The 22,836-nt window shown below is 44.1% G+C and overlaps 1 protein-coding gene across 3 annotated transcripts in view; it reads right to left on the reverse strand.

Moving 5' to 3' along the window:
• Window positions 1-22,836, reverse strand: part of LOC121270820 (PH and SEC7 domain-containing protein 1-like) — a 149,705-nt gene that overhangs the window by 98,083 nt on the left and 28,786 nt on the right. The window contains exons 1-3 of one of the 3 annotated variants that reach the window (XM_041176278.1): window positions 17,027-17,062; window positions 14,470-14,545; window positions 7,355-8,393 (exon numbers count right to left, since the gene is read on the reverse strand). In XM_041176278.1, the coding sequence (XP_041032212.1) occupies window positions 7,355-8,296 (942 nt within the window). In that variant the 5' untranslated portion in view covers window positions 8,297-8,393; window positions 14,470-14,545; window positions 17,027-17,062. Of the gene's footprint in view, window positions 1-3,837; window positions 3,931-7,354; window positions 8,394-14,469; window positions 14,546-17,026; window positions 17,063-22,836 lie in introns of those variants that run through there. The other 2 variants (XM_041176279.1, XM_041176280.1) reach the window with 2 other exon arrangements.

Below are 22,836 nucleotides of genomic sequence, written 5' to 3' on the forward strand. Positions count from 1 at the left end.
CTTCCACAAGGAAGTGTTCGAGATCGATGCTGCATTAAGGGAAATGGAATGGAGGGAAACTAATGTGGAGCATAAACACCAGTACAGACTAGGTGGCCCGAATGGCCCATATCTGTGCTGGATATTCTACGTCATTGAATGTAAGCAGGCTTGAGAGGGGGAAGGGGATAGGCCATTGAGGGGTGGTGCAAGTGTGATGCTACAAGCAGGAAAAAAGTCTCAGAGCTTCACGAACCTGCACAACGTGCTTACAAGGTTGGCCATGGATCGGAAGGTTAGGAGAGTCGAAACGAACTGGGACAATTAAACAGTGAGAACAAGGTATCCAATAGGTCTATTTTCGACAGTGCGATTAACCTGCACTGAATCATTCAGTAGCACAAAAGCACCTTATGACCAACCGGACTGCAGTATTGCCAGGGCCATACTGGACATGGGTTAGGTCAGATAATTTTTACCTTCAATTTTCACCTTTGATTGAAACATAAGATCCTGAGAGATCTTGACAGGGTGGATATGGAGAGGATGTTTCCTCTTGTGTGAGGATCTAGAACTAGGGGTCGCTGTTTAAAAATAAGGGGCTGCTCATTTAAGACAGAGATGAGGAGAAATTTTTTCCCTCAGAGGGTCATGAGAGGAACTCCCTTCCTCAAAAGGCAGTGGAAGAAGAGTCTTTGAATGTTTACAAAGCAGAGCTAGATAGATTCTTGATAAACAAGGGGGTGAAGTGTTACCAGGGATAGGCGTGTGGTTACAGTCAGATCAGCCATGATCCTATTGAACAGTGGAGCAGGCTTGAGGGGCCAAATGGCCTACTCCTGTTCCTAGTTTGTATGTTCAATATCCAGTCTCAAACCCTGAGGAGTTTTGATAAAGTAGACAGAGAGAACGTACTTCCATTGGCAGGAGGGTCGGTAACCAGAGTACATAGATTTCAGGTAACTGCCAGTAAAGCCAGGGGAGTTTTTTTTAGATAGTGAGGTGTTATGATCTGGAATTGTCTGCAGTGAAAAGTGAGGCATATTCACCGGTAACCAGTGGAGGAATATTCACCGGTAACTTAGCAAAAGGCGATTGGATAAATAGCTAAAAAGAAAAATTTGCAGAGATATGGGGAAAAGGAAGTGCATTGGGACTAATTGGAGAGCCCTTTTGAACAGTGTGGGCAGTGGGGTAATGGTATTGACACTGCATTGGTTAACCAAAGACCAGGGTAATTCTCTGGGGCCGGGGTTTGAATCCTACCATAGCAGATGGTGGAATTTGAATTCAATAAAAAATAAATCTGGAATTAAAGGTCTAATGATGACCATAAAACCATTGCTGATTGTTGTAAAAACCCATCTGGTTCACAAGTGGCCTTTAGGGAAGGATATCTGCTGGCCCACATGTGACTTAAATGCCCTCTAAACAAGGGCAATTAGGAATGGCCAATAAATGCTGGCCTAGCCAGCAATGCCCACATCCCAAGAGTAAATTTTTTAAAAGCTGGCACAGACACAATGGGTGAAATGGCTTCCATTTGTGCCATAGGATTCTAAGTTTGACTAACTTTTTCTCACCTATAATTCCCTAATATTGAGGGTGGCATTCAATCCAACCTTGTACGTACAGTTAATGTCAGGGCAAGATTTCCGAATACATCAACATAAGTGGGACAGCAGTTGAAATATTCAGTGACACTTGCTCCAAACAGTCTGGTCATACACCAGAGAAAGTTGCTCCTCAGTAAAAGCAGCGCTCTTTTCACTGCATGGCATCTTATTTCACCTATAATCTCTGCCACATGAACAATCACCGTACACTTTTACATTTAGCTCATAGATTCTTCTTCAGAGCCATTTGCCAGATAGAATCATACAATGGTACAGCACAGAACGAGGCTAATCAGAATAATGAGTCTGTTCGAGTGGATATTCAAGATCACATGCACAACTTGAAAAGGAAGAAAATTACTTGCAAGGCCATGGGGATAGAGCAGGGTAATAGGACTGACTGGATTACTCTACAGAGAGCTGGCATGTGATGGGCCAAATGGCCACCTTCTGTGCTACGGTGGCTCTATGACTTTTTGACTCTAAGGGCAGGGAGTTATCCCAGTATCCTGGCCAACATTCCTTCTCCAGCCAGCAAATTATCTGGTTATTGCTGTTTCATGGGGTTTTGCTCTGCGCAAAATGTCATTCATTTTTAGCCACTTTATAGTTACTGAATTTCAAGGAGATTTATTGCACTTATAATCGTGTAGCACAGCAGGAGGCCATTCAGCCCATCATGCCTGTTCCAACTCTTTGAAAGAGCTATCCAATTAATCCCATTACTGTGCTCTTTCCTCATAGCCCAGCAAATTATCCCTTTGAGTATATATCCAATTCCACTTATGTGACAAGGCATTGAAAAATACAATCTTTTTATTAATGACTGATATATCACAATGCTGTGCAAGTGGTTGAATGACTGGTACAATGAATGAACCCAGTGGTTATTAAAGAAATCTTTTTTATGCAGTTTGAAACCCAATTCTCATTAGATTTTAAAGGAGTGAACTGCAGCAGCACTCTGCCCCTTCTTAAATACGAAGCTCACCTTGGACAACCCAGAATATTCACCAGCAGCAAATAACAAACTGACATGAAACAATGTCATGTAACCATGGATAAGCAACACAAGACTTTAAAATAATACAGCAAGAACCAAAACATCGGACCAATAATCCTGAAATATTCAGCAATCTTGTGTTCATCGGAGACACGGAACATCTTAAGAAGGTTTGGGAATAAGGAAATGCTATTCAGCACTCACTAAGTGGTCTTGTAGCACAGAGGGTAGTGTTCTTACCTCTGAGCCAGAAACTCCAGGTTCAAGTCCCACCCCAGGACCTGATGGCCAAATAGATTGAGTATCAACCTGTAAATCCTTCCAAATACGCACCAATGGGTAGGTGGTAAGAGTGGGAGGGACTGTTAGGTAGCCATGTGATGGAATGAAAGTTGGAGGCTCTCTCCCATCGTGATTCAAAGCTCCTAAGTAAACTAGAACACACCAACCACCATTCAGCAAGCTCCTCCAAACAGCACTGAGATGAATAACAGATAGTTTGCTATTGATGATCCATGATCCTGGATCAGGGACAAGTGTTGCCCAGGACACTTCACTTCATGAAGCTTGCACACTGAACATCTCATTCAAAAATGTCCCTCCTCACCAAAGTCTCTGTACATTTCTCAGCCACCAATCTGGTGGTAAAGCTGGAGCTTGAACATTCATATTCACAACAGGGACCGATGAAGCAGAATTAACAGCTTTTTTTTCTGCTGACCTGTTCTATTTATTTCCCTCCAGCTATAAGCACCAAGAACTCTCATGTCATGAAATCCTACAGCACAGGAGGAGATCTTTCAGCCCATCATGCCTGTACTGGATCTTTGAAAGGGCTATCCAATTATTCAAAGGAGAATTGGATCATTGTCCGAAGAAGAAACATTTGCAGGGCCACAGGGAAAATGCGGGTGAGTGGGACGAAGTGAATTGCTCCTGCAAAGAGCCAGCACAGTCATGACAGGCCGAATGGCCTCCTTCTGTGTTATAACCATTCTATAAATTAATCCCACTCCGCTGCTTTCATCACAGGCCTGCAAATTTTTCCTTTCGCATGCATATCTAATTCCCTGTTTGAAAGTTCCTATTAAATCTGCTCCCACCTCCCTTTCAGCCAGCGCATTCCAGATCATAACTCACTGCGTAAAAAAATTCTCCTCATCTCTTCTCTTGGTTCTTTTGTCCATGACCTTAACTGACTGAAAACTCCATCCACATTAGCCCAAATACGTACTGCACCTTAATTCCAAACCTTGAAGAGCGCACAATATTGCAACAGCTTGACATCAACCGTTTCCCACACCAACCATCAGTGTGGCTTCACTGAGCAAGTTTACAGACTCTACACAGATTTATACCAAATTACAGGCAGTTCAGAAAGAACTAGGTCAACATTACTCACGCTGTTTAGTACACTTGCAGTCAGCAAACGGAGCTCATCTTTGCCTAATCAGCCATAGCTGGGTTTGAGTACGGACCCCAGGGATGAAATGTGATCATCTGGCCAGTCCTCATCCAGTAGGGTTTAGGAACAGATAAGAGGCAGTGACTTAATGCCTGTAATCTAATATCCGGATTTGGACAATGCTTATGAACTGGGATTTGTTCTCACGGTCTACAGTGTCCCTTGATGAGAAAACAGTCTTGTAATTATGCCGTTATCCAATTTTGGAAGCAAGACTTGATCTGACTAAGTGCTGAAACCAGCCGTGAACCTAGTCATACTGCAGGCTGTAATGTTCAATGGTTCAATCATTCTGTGTTTGATTATGTGAGTCTGATCTATGCTCACTGTGCTTGACTGGTTAAGCCTGGGCGTTGATTCAGACGTAAATAAACAGACCACACAGAAGCTACTAGAAACTGATAGCTGAAGCATGGAGTAGACATTTTAAAGCACTGTATAAAACTCTGTGAATAAATTTCCTGCACAGTTATAAACTAGTGTGATCTCTGCTTTGCTCTAAGAAAAATTAAATATACAACAGAGACCTGAGCTGCAGCAACATCGGACTGCTGCTCGTACTCATGAGCGGGGCGGTGCATTTCCTGATTTTCAATGATTTTCTCTCAGGAACATCCTACAGAACTTCACATACAATGCATGGCTTTGTGCAGAAACTTGTCTCATGTCAACAAGTGAAATAGCCATTTTGTACACAGTAAGATCCCACAAACAGCAACACGATGAATGTCAGGCTCCTCTGTTTTTGCCGGCACTGGTTGAGGGAAAATTTTGATCAGGCCATTATTCTTTGAATTAGTGTCCTGGGACCTTTAACACGTGCCAGCATTGCTGGAGGAGATGGAGTTTCAACTTAAAGACAGTCATGTCTGGAACCAGAATAGATTAGTTCCAGATTCCTGCCACCCTTTATGTGAAGAAGTTCTTCCTGACATCACCCCTGAACTTCTAGCTATAATTTTAAGGTTTAAGCCCCCTTCATCTGGACTCCCCTCACCCCAACCAGAGGAAATAATTTCCTTATTTCTGTCAATTCCTGTAACCATCTTAAACACCTCATTTAGATCAGCTCCTGGTGGGATCAGACTGAGGTTTCCCCTTTTAGATTCATTCCATGACAAACACGGCTAACTAAATCCCCTGCTGTAATTCCAAAACCCTCATTATTTTCATTTTTTGATCACAAGGAATTGAAGATATTTCTAACAGAATTCTCAAAGTCTAGGACAATATGCTATTATAGAAGGGACAGATTTATCTGGTGCAGCATGTTACTGAATAGCAAGCACACACAAAGAGACAGTGCTGAGAGTATATTGTGTGCCTTATATCAAAGCCATCCATATTCAAGCGTGCGATAGTTCAGCTTTGTTTACCTGAACAATGCGAAATCAGTCTATTCATACAGGGTTTGCTCGATCTGATCTGAGACAGAAGATGCCTTTCAGAGCATTAAGCCCTCCCACACCACTTCACTCCTTGCTGCATTTGTACTTTCAGCCCATACAGTGATTATTATATACCTAGTACATGCTCCACAGATCTCACAGGAACCTCAACGCAGACAGGACTTAGGTCAAGCAGGACAGTTAGAATTTTATGAACATATGAGCCCATCATAAGTTGTTGAGATAGGAGAAGGAGTCGACTATCGAGCTCCTGGAGCCTGCTCAATAAGATCATGGCTGATCTTCCACCTCAAATCCAGTTCCTTGCCCTACCCCTTAAGCGTCTTACATGTGCCAATGCTTAACAACCTGAATTCTCAGGGGTTGGGGGACTGAGGAAGATTCTCTAGAATTGCAACATGTTGCAGAGGGACAGAGATAGAAAGAGCAGATCCAACAAGGTAGCAAGAAAATGTGTGGTGAATAATATTTGTATCACATCTCTACTGGCACCTATCAGCCTGTTAAGAGATATTTCACACTTAAGGCTGGCCATCAGGTTTCTCCAGGATCTCTATCTGATCGCTACAGGTAGATACGGATGAGGAAGTCCCTTTAGTCAATGCTAATACATCAGCAAGAAAAAATACTACAGTCTTCCCTCCACCACAGAAGCCAACTTGTTTCTTAGATGGCTCAAAACCAACAACACAATTTGCTTTTATCTACTGCCTTTAAGGATAAGAAAGACTTTCATTTATATAGCATCTTTCAAAACCTCAGGGGATCCCAAAGCACTTTACGTGTAATTAAGTGCTTTGGGGGTGTAGTCACTGTTATGAAATAGGAAAAGATCCCCATTGCGCATCACAGAGCTCTAACTAAACAAAAATAGACAGAGGAAGAGCTATTAGGAAGGATGACTAAAAATATGGATAAGGAGGGAGATGAAGAGGCACAGGGGCTTAGTGAGGCACTTGGCTGAAGATGTGGCCCTTAATTGCGGGGGAAGGGGGAGGGGTGAACAAGAGATCAGAATGAGAGGTACAGAAATGAACCTTGAGCTTCAGCCTGGAGGAGTTAGAGAGATAGAATATGGATAATGTTCCATAATTTGACTTGATGAAATTTAAACGCAGGGATAATCATTTTAATTTAGAACAATTGGGACCAATGTAGATCGGGAAGGTTGGAGTAGGAGTGGGATAGGATATGGACAGAGGAGGTTTGGTTGGGCTGAAGTTAATGGAGAATGGGAGGAAAACCAGCAGAGGACTGGAATAGTGCAAAGTGGAGTTAACAAAGGCACATGGCAGCTTGTCTGACACAAGCAAGATTACAGGGACAGGAGTTGACGTGCTTTGTACTGGATCGTTAATGGGGTCAGAAGATCAACTTGGAGTTAACTTGTAAAATGAGATTGTGAAGAGTCTGGTATAGCCTGAGACGCTGGCAGGTGTTTGGAGTTTATAGTGTAGTAATGAGAACATCACCACTCTGAAACTTCAATGTCAGAAAAAACAAGTAACCTTATTATGGATTAAATTCTGGCCAGTAGCTCTGGGGGTACAGCTCCACACTCCCAGTTCACACGTTTCAATTCATTTTCATTCTGATTTGACTATCACCACTGGAAAAGTTTCTGCAGCAATTTAGCTCTGTGCCTTCTGTTTGGAGCAAGGAGTGAACTCTGCTGCTCCACAGCAGCATATTTTATCAGCGGGAAAGACAGTGGCATTGACAGGAGCCAGAGAGGGAAAAAAAACTCCCATCTGCCAGCTTTCCAATCATTAGCCATCCCAGGCAGCCAATCCCAGGGGCTCTAAACTCCTCTATTGTTACCCCGTCTATTGTGAAGATTATTCACAGTTTAATTCCGATGTATGCTTTAGGCATTATGTACCTGTTTGATGCCAGGACTGTTTGGGATTTCTCTTCCAATTGGATCCAAGTTTGGAATAGCAGCAACAGTATGGCTATCCGAAGTTTCGGTACGAATCATCGCAGTCTTTAGATTTGTTCCAAGATCCATAGTCTTTGTATGGATTGGCTTTGAAACAAGCTCTTGAAGTATTTTCTTCCCAGTTCGGGGGCTATTTTCTCCAGAGCACAAACCTGGAGTTGCAGAATATTTTTGACTTGCACTCCCAACCGATGAAAGCAAACTTCGGGTAGGAACTAGACCATTTGATGGCTCTCTGGAGGTTCTCGCAGTCACTGCACTTGACCGCATGACAAGATGCTCCATCTGAACTGGTTTTGATACAGATCCCCGAGGCATTTTGTGCCCAGTTTGAGGGCTTTTCCATCCCGCAGAGGGGACAGTAAGGTTTGCTCCCTGAGGAAGCGCTGATACACTGAAGGGATTCCCGATAGTTTTTACTCTGGCCTTTTCGATGTAGCTGAATGTGACTACTGAGCTTTTACCTCTGGTATCACTGCCCATCCCTCTTATTGTATTCTCCAAGGTAACTGGACAAAATGGATGAGTCCTAATGCATACAGGAGAGGTTGGAGCAGTGGACCGTCCAGGACTAGTGGAAGTAATTTCCCGAAAGGGATTGGTCTCCGATCGTGTTCGAATGAGTGATGTTGCGCCCTTCTCATGACTAGGAAAGCCCAGGAAATCCATCCTTGTGTCTGGTGGCAGACTGCGTCTCTGTGCATGGGGTTGTGGTGTCTGGGGACTGAGCGAGAGCAGGCATGGAGACTGGGCACTGGCATTAGACTGTGCAATGTTCAGACTGTCACGGCTCGACGATCCTGGAGATCTTTTGGCACAGCTCTCAGAGGGACCAGCTCTCAGCTCCATGTAGAAAGTCATGACACTTGCATTCTGCGCCATTTTGCACAAACTCAATCCAAATACAAGTTAGTAAGAAGCAGTAGGAGTGGGAGTACCACAATCACCTTCCCATGTTGAGGTGCATCGGCTCTCCAACCTAGGAAAATGCAAGAAATATATTACTGGCAAACACCATCAACGTATTAATCAGCATGGATCTCAAACATAAATTCCAATCAAAATGCCGTGAGATTACTGGAAATAGAGGGTTTGAATCTAGCCAATGATTCAAAGGGGCAGCCATCATATTGGACTATTTCCCAAAGTTGGGATTTTCCCACATTAAGCCCAATAATGTAAGGGAGCTCAATTAACAGCCACGTATACCCATACAGGAGCAAATGCCTACAACACAACATGTACACGCACATACACACCTACTTAAATACAAATGTATACGGTGTGACTACTAGTCACTAGGCTAGACTGTCCTGGATCAGTTTTAACTAATTGAGCGAGTTTACAAACTTACTACAAAGTAGAGGAAATCTATGGTTGCATTTACAATGTTTCTACACAGCGGCCTGAGGTACGCTAAACCCAGTGCTGCTCCAACATCCAATCTAAATAACATTGGCTGAGTTCCTGCCAACATAACAACAGTCTCTGTACTTCAAAGTGTTCCAGGAGTAGGTGCAATATAAAAGCTTCTTTCAATAATTCCTTGCAACCAGTGAATAATAACTTTATAACAAAATGTTACCAGTGGTATGGCTCACTAATTGAGCATCAAAGCATTTAGTGTATGAAAGGACATTTCATTTGCTCAAGTGCAAGAGCTCTAGGTTAAGGTCAGTCGGGTAATTTCTGATCCCATTTAAGGAGAATCTTTTCATAACTTGTCTAATTGTTGGAGCTTGCTGTGCGCAAATTGGCTGCCACATTTCCTACATTACAACAGTGACTACATTTTAAGAAGTATTTCATTGGCTGCAAAGAACTTTGGAACATCCTGAGGTTGTGAAAGATGCTATGTAAATGCAAGTCTTTCTTCTTTCTTGGGTACTTTGTGCCCACAGGCTTAAGGGCAGCATGTATGTGTCTGCCCAGCACTATACAGCCAGTACCTGTATTGTGCAGCCAATTACACTGCCACTCAGCAAGCACAAACACAGGTTCAAAACTGAAAGGACCAGGGTAGAACTTGGCTGCTGGCATTTGACAGGAACAAAATTGAATCTTAATACATCTGAGCAAATACCCAGACCCCATGTTAGCAAGCTGCCATGCAATCCGAATAAGCTTGTTTAAAGTAAATCGTAAAATAGCAATAATAATGGAACCATCTCAAGCACCATTGCGGAACCTGCTGTGACACAGCTCACAGTGTCCACGGACGGATAACAGGGAGAATGGCAGCTGAGACTGTCTCCCCTCCCCCGCTCCCTGAACTGTTTACACTACATCCATGAGAATGAACTATGATTGAAGTTGATTTAATCCTGATTAATATCCTCAGGCCACGTGAGAGGATGTAGGCTGGGGAAAACAGCAGGACGGACAAAGGAGAGCAGAGTCAGACAGACAGTGAGCAACAGAGAATGGAGGCTTCTCAATATTAACCAACTCACAGCATTCAGAACTAAGGTTGCTCACAAATCAAGAATGTTGTGCCTCTAAAACAAATATAGCAACAAAGTGAGCTGACTGATTATTTTGTTCCTGCTTCCAATACTTTCATTCGTCCTATGCTAAGTATAAGACTAGACAGCCAACAATTTATTGGGTAGATATACCACCAGAGTAGAATTCAGCATCTACAATACTGATTTAACAATACTGACCTTTAGATGCAGGAGTGCCAATCGAAATGTCTAGCTAATAGCTCCTCGATAGAAAGTCCTGTGTGGGGTTGGGAGTCTGTACCCATGTGTGTTATATGCACGGGCATCAGGTGAGGCAGGAGGTGGTGGTTATGGTTAACTAGCTTGCCAACACACGTTCTCTGGGCTGACTGGTTAAGGCAGCTGTGAAGCCAGCCCAAGCGGTAGTCACACAGAGAAAACTGACAAAAAGAGACAGCCTCTCAGTAACAGCAGCCGAAGGTTAATGCTGTTCTGAACATAGAAACAGGGGGAGGCCATTTAGTACCTCAAGTCTGCTCCAACGTCTGAAGAGATCAGAACTGATCTGTGACCTAACTCCATATACCGACCTTTGCCCCATATCCCTTAATACCCTTTGGGTCAGAAGTATCTATCACTTTCAAGTTTAAAATTGACAATCGATCTAGCATTAATTGCCATTTGTGAAAGAGAGATCCAAACTTCCTACCACCCTTTTTGTGAAAAATGGTTCCTAATTTCACTCCTCAAACGCCTAGCTCTAATTTTTAGGCTATCTGTCCCCCGCCTAGTCTTAGACTCCCCCAACTACCGGAGATTGTTCATCTCCATCTATCTCCCCTCAATGTGTTGAAAACTTTAATCAAATCACCCCTTAACCTGCTACACTCCAGGGAACACAACACGAGGGCTGCATTTTACAAGGACACAGGCAGCTCGAAGCCGACTCAGTCCACGCCAAAGCCTACTGCGGGTGGACTAAAATACCCCGCTAGTGGGACTCCTGCCCCTCACTGGGGTGGAAGTCCCGCCCTCAGGAGCTGCTGGGATGGCAACAAGGAACAAGGCAGCCCAATGGATCCCGGAGAAAAGTAAGTCTGTGGTATTTGGCAGGGAGGGTTTGGCCAGCTTAGGGAGGGGGTTGGGTTGTTGGGGGTGGTGTGTTTTAGAGAGCAGGCGGGTCAGAAGGAATGGGGGGAGGCTACTATCTAAGGGGAGTTGCCTCCCACCCCTCCAGCAATGCGCAAGGTGCAACCCCCAAAAATAGCAACAGCCCCCCCCTTCCCACCCTTTTAAAAACCTTTTAACAAAAACGGCCTGCCCACTCTCACCCGACTGGCCTCGCCAACCATATTATGGCATGGGCAACATATTAACAAGCTCAATTGACCCTTGATTATTTATTTAAATATGGCGCGCTGATTTCAGCACCTGCCCACCTATCGTGTTATGGGGGTGAGCTTGGGAGTAGGTGTCCACCCTATTTTACATGCCCTCCTACCCAAAAACACAACAAGCAAGGGCACATAAAATCCAGCCCCTAGTTTGTATAATCTCTCCTTGTAATTAACCTTTCAAGTCTCGGAATTATTCTGTTAAACGCAAGCTGCACTTCCCCAAGACCAATCAATATATTCATCCTAAAATATGATGTCCAAAATCTAAACGTGGCCTTCACCAGGGAAGGCCAGTGAAACTATTCCAAGGCCACTGGGCTGTTCCACTGCGTAAAGCACAGACTGAAAGGGAGATGTATATCGATAATAATAATCTGTATAATGTAGGAATTGTTGTACCTAAGCCTACAGTTCTCCCATGATGCTACACTGAAGCATCAGGATAGATTATGTGCTCAAGACAAATTTTTATGTCTTTCCAAGATTTCCTCACAGCTTTGAGCCTGACAAAATGCAGTGCTTTCAAATGCTCGCTCTGGCAGTCTCAGTAGAACATGCTGGAGATAAATACTGTAATCTCAAGGATAGCATCCTTGAGTGTGGCTGAATGCTGATTATGTCAAACACACACACAGACACACACACACACAGAGACAGAGACAGACAGACACACACAGACAGACACACACACACACACAGACACACACACACACACAGACAGAGATAGACAGACACACACGCAGACACACACACACACACAGACAGACAGACAGACAGACACACACACACAGACAGGAGAGGCATGATTAAACACCATTAAAAGACAAGAAGAGTCTGAACACTAATGCATGCGCCTCTGGGGGATTATTTTCTTGACTTTCTTTGCTCCCAGCAGAAAGCCTTGTCCACTGACAGAATGAGCTGGAAATTGCGGCAAAGTGCCTAACCCATTCTGAGTGTTTTGAGTAATGGTTAGGTAAGCATGGCAACAGTTTCTCATGCGTACTGTGAGCACCTAAACTGAGATGACAAAATGAGCCTGTCAACGATTCAGATTTCTGAAGAAGGTGGATTCTAGGGTAATGACTGACAACATCCCTTCGATTTAAAATAATCAGTGCTTCACTTCAGTTAAACCCAACGGGGTTAATTTTGCCTTTTGTACATTAGTTGTAGCCCTTGCGATTGCATATCCCGACTTAACAATCAGATATCAACTTTGACGGAAATATAAAAATCAGGAGAGATGCAAAATGTGCTATAATCCATTTTACAGCGTTAGTCAAAGTAAGCACCAGTGAGTGACCCAAGCAGACCAGAACGTAGCCGCAGTTATAGCAAAATTCAAAACTAATTATCCAACAAGACAGGTTTGGAGATCACTTCTGCAGATGGAAATTGCTGGAAACACAGCAGGCCCATCAGGATCTGTGAGTCAAAAAGACACACTAGTGTCAGAGGTCAAATTTCTCTACCTCAAGAAATTCACCCAAAATTGGGGTAATCCATGCAGAAGATCGAGGGAGTTTAAGCGCAAAATACGTCCAATGCAACTTGGCTTTCCGTCATTCTTGGAAAGCTTTGCACTAAAACAATCCCTGGCCCCAAAACAGGCCAGACACCCAGATCAAGTTAATCACCATGGCAAGTTTCTTCCAACTAGGTCCATTTGTGAGGCTAAGGAGGTTGTTTAAATTCAGCTGGTGCTTTTGTGAGCAAGGAAGCATTTAAAAGCTTTTGAATGTAATTTTTGTTCTAAATTTACAGAAGAAACCAATACTTGCACCCCCAATATAACCAGGAAATGGTTCAGTGTAATTTTCAAAAAGTAATTTTCAGTAACTTTGAAATAGGGTTACTTACAGCAGGCGAATTAACGCTATGATTAAAAATGCCTATTTTGTGTGATGTACCCATTTTCGACTTTATTAATTAAAATTCACCAAGCTACCGCTCTTAAATACATCTTTATTGGCACCCTGTCTACAAACATTCAATCCCTCCACCACCGATGCACAGTAGCAGCAGTGTGTACCATCTACAAAATGCACTGAAAAAAACTCACCTAGGCTCCTTAGACAGCACCTTCCAAACCCATGACCACTACCACCTAGAAGGACAAGGGCAGCAGATAGATGGGAACACCATCACCTGGAAGTTCCCCTCCAAGCCACATGCTATCTTGGCTTGGAAATATATCGCTGTTCCTTCACTGTCACTGGGTCAAAATCCTGGAACTCCCTCCCTAACAGCACTATGGGTGTACCTACACCACATAGACTGCAGCGGTTCAAGAAGGCAGCTCACCACCACCCCCTCAAAGGCAATTAGGGATGGGCAATAAATGCTGGCCCAGCCAGCGACACCCACATCCCATGAACGAATAAAACAAAATATATCAAGGAATATTTAAAGCAATTTTTCTTAAATTACGCTTTAAAAAGCTTCCCAATTGCACTGGTTTACAGCAGATTTTGTAGGTATCGATATGCAAACAGATTGGGGTGGGAACTGGAGGGGAAAAGAATTCTCAAAATGGGCACAATTTTTGGCACAATTTATGCTCAGATTGTCCATTGTGCTCCAACTGGAAATTCCCGGCCCTTTTCTCTTCACAGACGTGGAAAAGGCACCATGTATTCCTGCTTTTGTTTTCCGAATGTGAAAGGGTTTTGTCACACAGGCAGGAGCTGTGGCACCAGTCGCCCAGTGAAAGGGTGGGGATCCGTTGTGATAAGTCACGGCCCATCCTTCCACCAATACGAGCCAAAGTGCCATCAGTTCAGTCTCTGGTCACTCGAGAGAGAGAGAGAGAGAGAGAGAGGAACAAAGCAAGAAGGCTCTCAGATTCTCACAGCAGCCAGTCAGTGAAAACACAAGTCTGTTTCGTGATAAATCAAAAGGCCTCACTCTTTTTTAAAAAAAATGTTTCAAACTTTTCAAGGGAGAAAAAAACCTCTCCTTTCCTCCCCGCTTCCCCAACAATAAACAGCTGGCAGTGCAACAGACCTCGGAGTCTGTTCTGGCAGACATACAAGAGGAGGAGGAGGAGGAGGAGGAGGATAATGGGGGTGTTTTTCAACCTTTAAATGAGAGAAGTGCAAGCAGACATCCACTCAGAAACACACTTGGCTGGACCACATCACGCAAGTTATTTATGGATGCCTCACTAATAGCAATGTGGCTATTACAGCCCTGCTGTAGCACGTACCTTGTAATCTCTCCATTTCCCTTGTGAAAGCTCCTCGTCCAGCAAGAATCACAAAGCCTTTTCATTTTTTTTTCCTCTGGAAGCATTAATAAAACAGAAATGAGCAATTACTCAAGTACTATGGAGGGCTTTTGATAGAGCAGACAGGGAGAAACTGTTTCCGCTGGCAGGAGACCTCGGTAACCAGAGGAGACAGTTTTCAAATAATTGAGAAATAAACATAGTGGGGGATGAGATTTTTTTAACACAGTGAGTGGCTGTGATTTAAAAGAGCAGTGGAAGCAGATTCAGTAGTAACTTTCAAAATGAAATTTGATACTCACTTAAAAATGATAAATTAGCAGGTCCATAAAGAAAGTGTGGTGGGAGGGCCCGAGCTTGATAGCTCCTCCAGAGAGTTGGCACAGACTTGATGGGTCAAGTGGCCTCTTTCTGTGCTGTATAGAATCATAGGATAATACAACGCGGCTGGAGGCCATTCAGGCCACCGTCTGTACTGACTCTTAGAGAGAGCTATCCAGTTAGTCCCATTCGCTGCCCCTGCCCTTTCCCCATAACCCTGTCAATTTTTCCTTTTCAATTCTTTATCCAATTCCCTTTCAAAAGTTACTATTGAATCTACTTCCACCATCCTTTCAGACAGCACATTGCAGATCAGAACGACTGCATATTTTCTCCTGTCACCTATGGTTCTTTTGCCAGTTCCCTTAGATCCGTGCACTCTGGTCACTGACTCGCCTGTCGCTGGGAATAGTTTCTCCTTACCTACCTCCATCAGAACTCTTCATGATTTTGAACATCTCTGCACTGACCGTGTCCAGTTTATCCCCCTGGCCCAGAAACCTCTTCCCTTTTCTATCTGAATAGGACTCAATGTGTGGACTTGGACTCTAATTTAAGGTTGAGATAAACAGAAATAAAATCTGGTGCTTTTTGTTATGGTCAATCCGATATCACTCCTCCCAAAAATTAATATTGCTCCCATAGGTCCTGGTGAGAGGAGAAGCCGGAGACAGCTGTCATGTTGAAGAATGTCACCTTGAGGTGTGATCCAGGGAGAAACTGCACCGGGTGGACACTGTATGAAGGGGAAGCCATAAATACACTTTCGGTACAGTGAATAAGTGTCACTGTTTTAAAAAGCCATGTCCCATTTGGTGCCTGAACCCCTAATTCTACTGAAGTTGGAAACTCACATTGGTCAACTCTCTGGTACCTCATTCGAGTGGACAGGCTTTGTTTTCAAGCTCAAGATCAGCCCCATCCCACCCACCAAATGCCCTACCACCTTTCCTAAACTTGAGAAATTGAGGGTCATTACTCTACATCCATCACTGCCCTTGGTTGAGGCCAAGTGACCCAAGAACAGGGTCAAATGTGGAATCTTCCGGCCCAGTGTCACAGTGCACAGTTCACAATAATTTATGAAGGCAACATTTCACAATTCACTCTTTCAGAATATTTGCTTGAACCTCTGCACTGACACTGGTACACTCTCCCAGTGGGCATTGGTCCATATTAGGAGCATAAATTCCCAAAACCTTTAGATAATGCTACATGCACCTCAGAGCACATCAGAAGGGAGAGGTCAGGCCACTGAACTGGAGGTCGAGGAGGCAGAAAGGGAGCCTTTGTACCTTAGGAAAGATATAGCCAGGGGTAACAGGATTATAGTCAGAATTCCAGCAAGTAGGAGCACGGTGATTGAAGAGCAGACATTGGAAGTAGAATGAAGTTACCAGAGAAGTCAGGGGTAATCTGGAATTGGCAGAGTGCAGGCAGTGAGCTGGGTGATATTGTACAGAGACTGGAGTAGAGTAAGGCCATGAGGGCATCTGAAGATGAGGATCTCAAAAAGGATTCACTGGATTACAAGGAGCTGGCCAAAAATGGGGCTGTGGGAGGGGACAAAGGCCACATGGTTCTGGATTGGCTGAAGTTTGTGAAGGGTCATGGGTCAAGATAGGTCAATCCTTGAGATAATGAAAGGAAGGATTAGGGTTCCAATAGTAGAGGGGAAGAGCAGGCAATATTCTGGAGGTGGAAGATTGAAGTCCTGATGAAGAGAGGACTTAGGGTAAGGAATTCAGTTTGGAGTCAAGCAGGATGCCAAAATTGCACACCACAGTACCTCATTAAGGGTAATTGAGGAGACAGCACCATGCAGAAATTCGTTTTGGTTTTGCTAAGGTTGAGTTGAGGCAAATTTTGAATCCTTCCACTGTCAGTTGGACCGTGCAGTAATAGCTTTGGAGTTCATGGTGTTCGGGAAGAGGTAGAGTTGAGTGTCGCCAGCATACACACAGGAGCTGACCCGTGTGGACAATTTTGCTGAGACATTACTGACACCAATTGTAGCCCATGTTTTAATGAGGTTCTTTCCATTAGTCAGAGCCAAAAGGAAGATGCAGTATTGTAGATGCTGAGGCTCAAATTAACAACACTTTAGACAGGTGTTGCAGCAGAATTCTCACAGGCTCTAATCAGGCCCTAAAACAAACCTTTCTCAGTCTCAGAGGTGCAGAGCCGTGACCATTAAAGAGAAGCAGCCTTTTACCTTGCAGTTTTATACACTTCAGCATGCTCGCTAATCCCAGCCTGTTAAGTGAAAAGAAAATAAAGAAATGAGCATTTGCATTCCTTGTCAAACTGGTTTCAGTCCTGCTGCTCACCCCATTTTGCTGAAGATACTGAAAGTGCTGAAATGCCCCAGCACAGAAACCGAGCTTGCATCTGCTGTCACCGGATGCCACAAACAGGGGAAATGAATCGGGCTGCAAACATTTAGAAGTGCATGCGGACAGAGACAGAGATGAAGTGGCTGCTCCCTCCAAAAACAATATGTTCGCACTTGGTGCAGTTACATAACTTACAGTAACCCTTTTCTGGCTGTACAATCAGCTCTGTTTACAAGGCACCAGCTGCCAAGGCCTCAACAAAGAGGCATTTTACCTCTTCATTGCAAAGAATGTTAGAAGACTGAGCTATGAAGAAAGACTGGCAAGGCACAGACACTTCAAGTCTTCCAACAAAGCCCAAAAGAAAGGAAAAATCTTGAACTTCTTGCATCAGTTAAATCATCACTGTAGGACAAGGGACATAGGTAGACAATGGTCATTCATGGTTGGTGTCAACACATGACACCTTCAAGCAATGTGTGTTAATACTGAGAGCATAATCATACATATCCAGATGGTAGAGAATCTCAACCAAGTTTATAATGCACAAGTCTTGGGCTAACTCAAAGACTAAAAGGACAACTAGGGCTGGAATCAGCAAATGTCACACTGGTGCAAGTAAGGAGTCCTCTTGTGAGGTTGGGATTAATGACATTTTGTTGAGTTTAAGTAGAGACAGCCGTACTCTTGCGCCTAACACATTCTACACACAGCCTATAAATGCTCAAGACTGAGAAAATGTAACGAGGTGCCAAGACTGAGAGAACTTTCCATTCCTCTTCAGAAATTCCCTTGAATTATTGAACAATTAGCTGCAGTTCAGTCGGTACCTGTCTCTGAATCAAGAGATTGTGGATTCAGATCCCTCCCCAGAGGCTGGAGCACAATACCTAGGTTGACCTTCCAGTGCAATTCTGAGGGAGTGCTGCACTGTTGTCTTCAGATGGCATATTAAACCAAAATTGCGTTTGCTCTTTCAGGTTAATGTAAAATGTTAATCTGAAGAAGAGCAAGGGAGTTTCTTCCAAGTTCCTAGCCAATATTTACCCTTCAGGTAACACCTACCTGGCCATTATGACAGTGTTGCTTCTGGGACCTTTCTCTGCACCAACTGCCTGTTGCCTTTCCTACATTACAACAGTGACTACACTTCAAAACGTACTTCAGGGAGTGAAGTGCTTTGGGAAAGACATTGACCTGGAGTATTGACTTTGTTTCTCTCTCCACGGATGATGCCTGACATGCTGAGGATTGCCAGCAATTTCTGCTTTTCCCTCAGTGAGACTGAACTAATTTTTATCAGATAATCCAGCCTGGAGTCTGATATTTAATTCAATTTTATCACCTGCGTTGCACACACCCACAAATTGCCTCCTGTTTGCACAAACATTGATTCTGTGCCAAATCCAGCCTGTTCCACTGCCAAAAAAACAGTTAACTACAATCAAAGCCTATGAAAGTGTTGAAGAGCTTTAAAGTCTAAACAAGTAGAACAGAGTAAATATTTAGTAATGTGAATAAATGCTCCCTATTATCAGGTCATCATTGTATTGTTGGGGCAAGCTGGAATCCCAGGCAGTGTGCCAAGATACATGCACAGTATATCAACATGTATATCAGAGCACAGCACAGGTACGATGTTATGGAGCTAAAGCACATATGCAGGACCTCCCTGATACCCAGCGGCAGCTGGACCACAGGGATTGATTTCCTATTACCAGTACTTACAAAGCAATTGAAAGGCACAGAGTGACAGGAACCAGTGTGTGCCCAACACAGAGCTGCCAACACCGGTTAAGCCACAGGGTTGAAAATCATTAAAATTAAATCATTAAATTTGTGCCCACAACGTGAGGCCTGGGCCTGTCGAGAGTGGATAATCAAGAATTCAGGAATAGGCTCCCCAAGCTTCTTCATCGGAATTCCTGAATTCCCAACGTGTGCTCCTGGGAAGCAATGGTGGGTGAATGGGAGCAGAACATCTGAAAATGATCCCTCATGGAGAACCCAGGAGACCCCATGCAGCCAGCAGGATTCTGTCCTCCTGGTGCCCAATGTACCAATGCAAGGGAAAAATCCTGCATTCAATATTGAGAGGTTTAAAGAGGTGTCACCTTTTAGATGAAATGTTAAACTGAGGCCTAAAGGTGATGCAACATCCCATGAGAGTCCAGGTGAATTGCTACAGCTTGTTAGCCAAATACCGAGATTTCAGGGGGAAATGAAGACATCGGCTTCTCAGTCTTAACCAACCACTTGGCATCACAGGTCACCCACTCTAACTCTCTCTCTGCACCAGTCTGTTCCAGCCTCCCACCACTTTTACTCATTGTTACATTGGATTCTCTTTCACTCTCTGAAAACTCTTCTGGCCCCGTCAGCCCTCGCAAGTAATTGTAAAAGATCCCGTGGCACTATTTCAAAGAAGAGGAGGGGAGTTCTCCCCAGTGCCTCACCCACTATTTATCCCTCAACCAACATCAACGAACAGTTTCTCTGGTCATTAGCACCTTTCTTTTTTGTGGGATCTCGCTGTGCATTAATTGGATGCCATGTTTGCTACATTACAACACTTCTTTGGCTGCAAAGCATGTTGCTATGCCCCACGGATGTGGTTGGCACAATATAAATGCGAGTTCTTCTTTCATTCTCTTGGCTGACACTCCAGTGCAGTTCTGAGGGAGTGCTGCACTGTTGGAGGTGCCAGTGTCTTTTGGACCTCAATGCACTTTTTTTGAAGAGGAGGAACAGGAAGTTTGCCTGTTGATGTTGTGTAATATTAATTCCCCAATCAAATCAGAATAGCCCATCATTCACCTCATTATCGTTTGTGGGGCCTTGCTGCATCTTCATAACAACCATGACGACACCTCAATCCATCGGCTGTCGGATCTTGTTTTTAATATTTGTTCATGGGATGTGAGCCTCACAGGCTGGGCCAGCATTTATTGCACATCTCTAATGGACATTGAGAAGGTGGTGGTGTGCCGCCTTCTTGAACCGCTGCAGTCTATGTGTTGTTGGAACACTCATGAGCGAGTATATGGAAGGGATTATGTATATACTATACTAGTATTCCCGAGACTCAGGGTAATGCTCCAGCGACCCTGGTTCGAAACCCACCACATCAGATGGTGAAACTTGAATTCAATAAAGATCTGGAATTGAAAGTCCGTTGATGACTGTGAGACCATTGCTGATTGTCGTAAAACCCCATCTGGTTCCCTAATGTCCTTTAGGGAAGGAAATCTGCTGCCTTACCTGGTCAGGCCTATATGTGACTCCAGACCCATGGCAATGTGGTTGACTCTTGAAATGTCCCTTTGAGCAAGGGCAATTCGGGATGGGCAATAAATGCTGGCCTAGCCAGCGACACCCACATCCCATGAACATACATAAAAAAAAAGTCCTTTCTCTGTTTCAGTCTATATCATTGCCATTTTCCTCTCACAATCTGACCAATTTTCTAGCTTACTGGAGCATAACAGGAGGAAGCCATTCAGCCCTTTAATTTTGTTCCCTCCTCCAATTAGGTCATGGTTGACCTGTAACCTCAACTCCATTGATCACCCTATGTTCCTCATCTCTTTACACCCTTAGCTCATCAAAATCTATTGACTGGAAGAGGTTTTCTTTTGAGCATAGTTTTTGACTCCACTGTCTAGTCTGCTTTCTTCTGTATCCACGGGGTTTTTTTTATTCATTTACAGGATGTGGGTGTCGCTGGCTAGGCCAGCATCTATTGCCCATCCTTAACGGCCCTTGAGAAGTTGGTGGTGAGCTGCCTTCTTGAACTGCTGCAGTCCATGTGGTGTAGGTACACCCACAGTGCTGTTAGGGAGGGAGTTCCAGGATTTTGACCCAGTGACAGTGAAAGAACGGTGATATATTTCCAAGTCAGGATGGTGTGAGGCTTGAAAGGGAACTTCCAGGTGGTAGTGTTCCTATGTGTCTGCTGTCCTTGTCCTTCTAGGTGGTAGTGGTCATAGGTTTGGAAGGTGCTGTCTAAGGAGGCTTGGTGAGTTTTTTCAGTGCATCTTGTAGATGGTACACACTGCTGCCACTGTGCGTCGGTGGGGGACGGAGTGAATGTTTGTGGAAGGGGTGCCGATCAAGTGGGCTGCTTTGTCCTGGATGTCGTCAAGCTTCTTGGGCGTTGTTGGAGCTGCACTCATCCAGGCAAGTGGGGAGTATTCCATCACACTCCTGACTTGTGCTTTGTAGCTGATGGACAGGCTTTGGGGAGTCACCGCTAGATTCCCAGCCTCTGACCTGCTCTTGTAGCCACAGTATTTATATGGCTGGTCCAGTTCAGTTTCCAACCCTGTCTGGGCCAGCAACTGTGCTGCGTGTTGGGAGCTCTCCATGAATCTGAATCCAAATCCCAAATGCTGGCTTTTACCTGACCCTGACTGGTCAAGAGTTGCAGCCCATGAAAGGACCCCCTTAATAGAATGATCTTCAGTGGGGTAGCAATAGCAAGAAACAAGTTTGTGGTAAGAACACAGCATGCAAACTCCTGGCCTATGCCAGATTGCAAAACTGCACTGCCAAACTCTGACTATTCATCCATTCATATTGAGGATTGAGATGCTACAATTGTGAGACACACATTCCCAGAATATAGATAGAAAGATAGGTAAATGGAAAGGTAGATGGAAAAACTTGTACTTATATGTCACCTTTCACAACCTTAGGACATCTCAATGTGCTTTACTTTTTAATTAAGTACTTTGTTTTTTTGAAGTGTGTCACTGGCGATAATGTAGGAAATGCAGCAGCCAATTTGCACACAGCAAGATCCCACAACAGCAACCTGACAATGACCAGATCATCTGTTTTAGTGATGTTGGGTGAGGAACAGATAATTGGCCAGGGGAGCATGGACAGCTCCCCTGTTCTTCTTCAAAATAGTGTCACAGGGCCTTTTACGCCCACTTTAGGTGGCAGGTGGGGCCCAGTTTAACATTTCATCTGAAAGCCAGCACCTCCTCAGTACCGCACTGGGAGTGAAAGCCCTGGTTTTTGCTCATTTGTCTGAAGTGGGACTTGAACCTTCTGATTCAGAGGCGAGGATGCTACCAGCTGGACCACAGATTTTAAAGACAAACCTGTTCAACTACCAGCATCATGAAGCCTTTGTCCCCCTAAATAAATATGATTACACAACAATTACGATGACATGCACTCCCACACTGTCCTTAAATAAAGTGGGAGTGTAGAAATGTTTCTGAATTTTTTTTATATAGCAGTCAAGACATCCTGAGTAATCTGCAGAGCAGAAAACTCTTCTCATGGTCCTGGTCAACACTGGCAGAAAAAAAAAACTTAGATCAACTGGTCATTCACTTTAGTGCCGTTTGTGGGATCTTGCTGTGCACAATGCAGCTGGTGTGTTTGCCTACGCCACAAACTAAACCTCAGATTAATTCCCTGTTATGTGAAACACTTTGGGTTGGATCTGAGTGGACGGATAAGATGCTGGGAATGCAAACCTTTCTTCAGCTGAACTGAATGTTCAGTGGCAATTTTTCTCTTATTAGTCAGCCGAACATTCTGTACGCACTCAACAGAATCGTCCCTACATGAGCTCCACATTTCTTGTCCTTTAATCCCTCTTATTGCTGCCTACTGAGAGAGCGCTCTCGGATTTTCTCTGCTGTTGACTGAAAGCCAGCTCAGTCCAGTT

This window comes from Carcharodon carcharias, chromosome 28, assembly GCF_017639515.1.
Source record: "Carcharodon carcharias isolate sCarCar2 chromosome 28, sCarCar2.pri, whole genome shotgun sequence".
In the NCBI taxonomy this organism is placed as follows: domain Eukaryota; kingdom Metazoa; phylum Chordata; class Chondrichthyes; order Lamniformes; family Lamnidae; genus Carcharodon; species Carcharodon carcharias.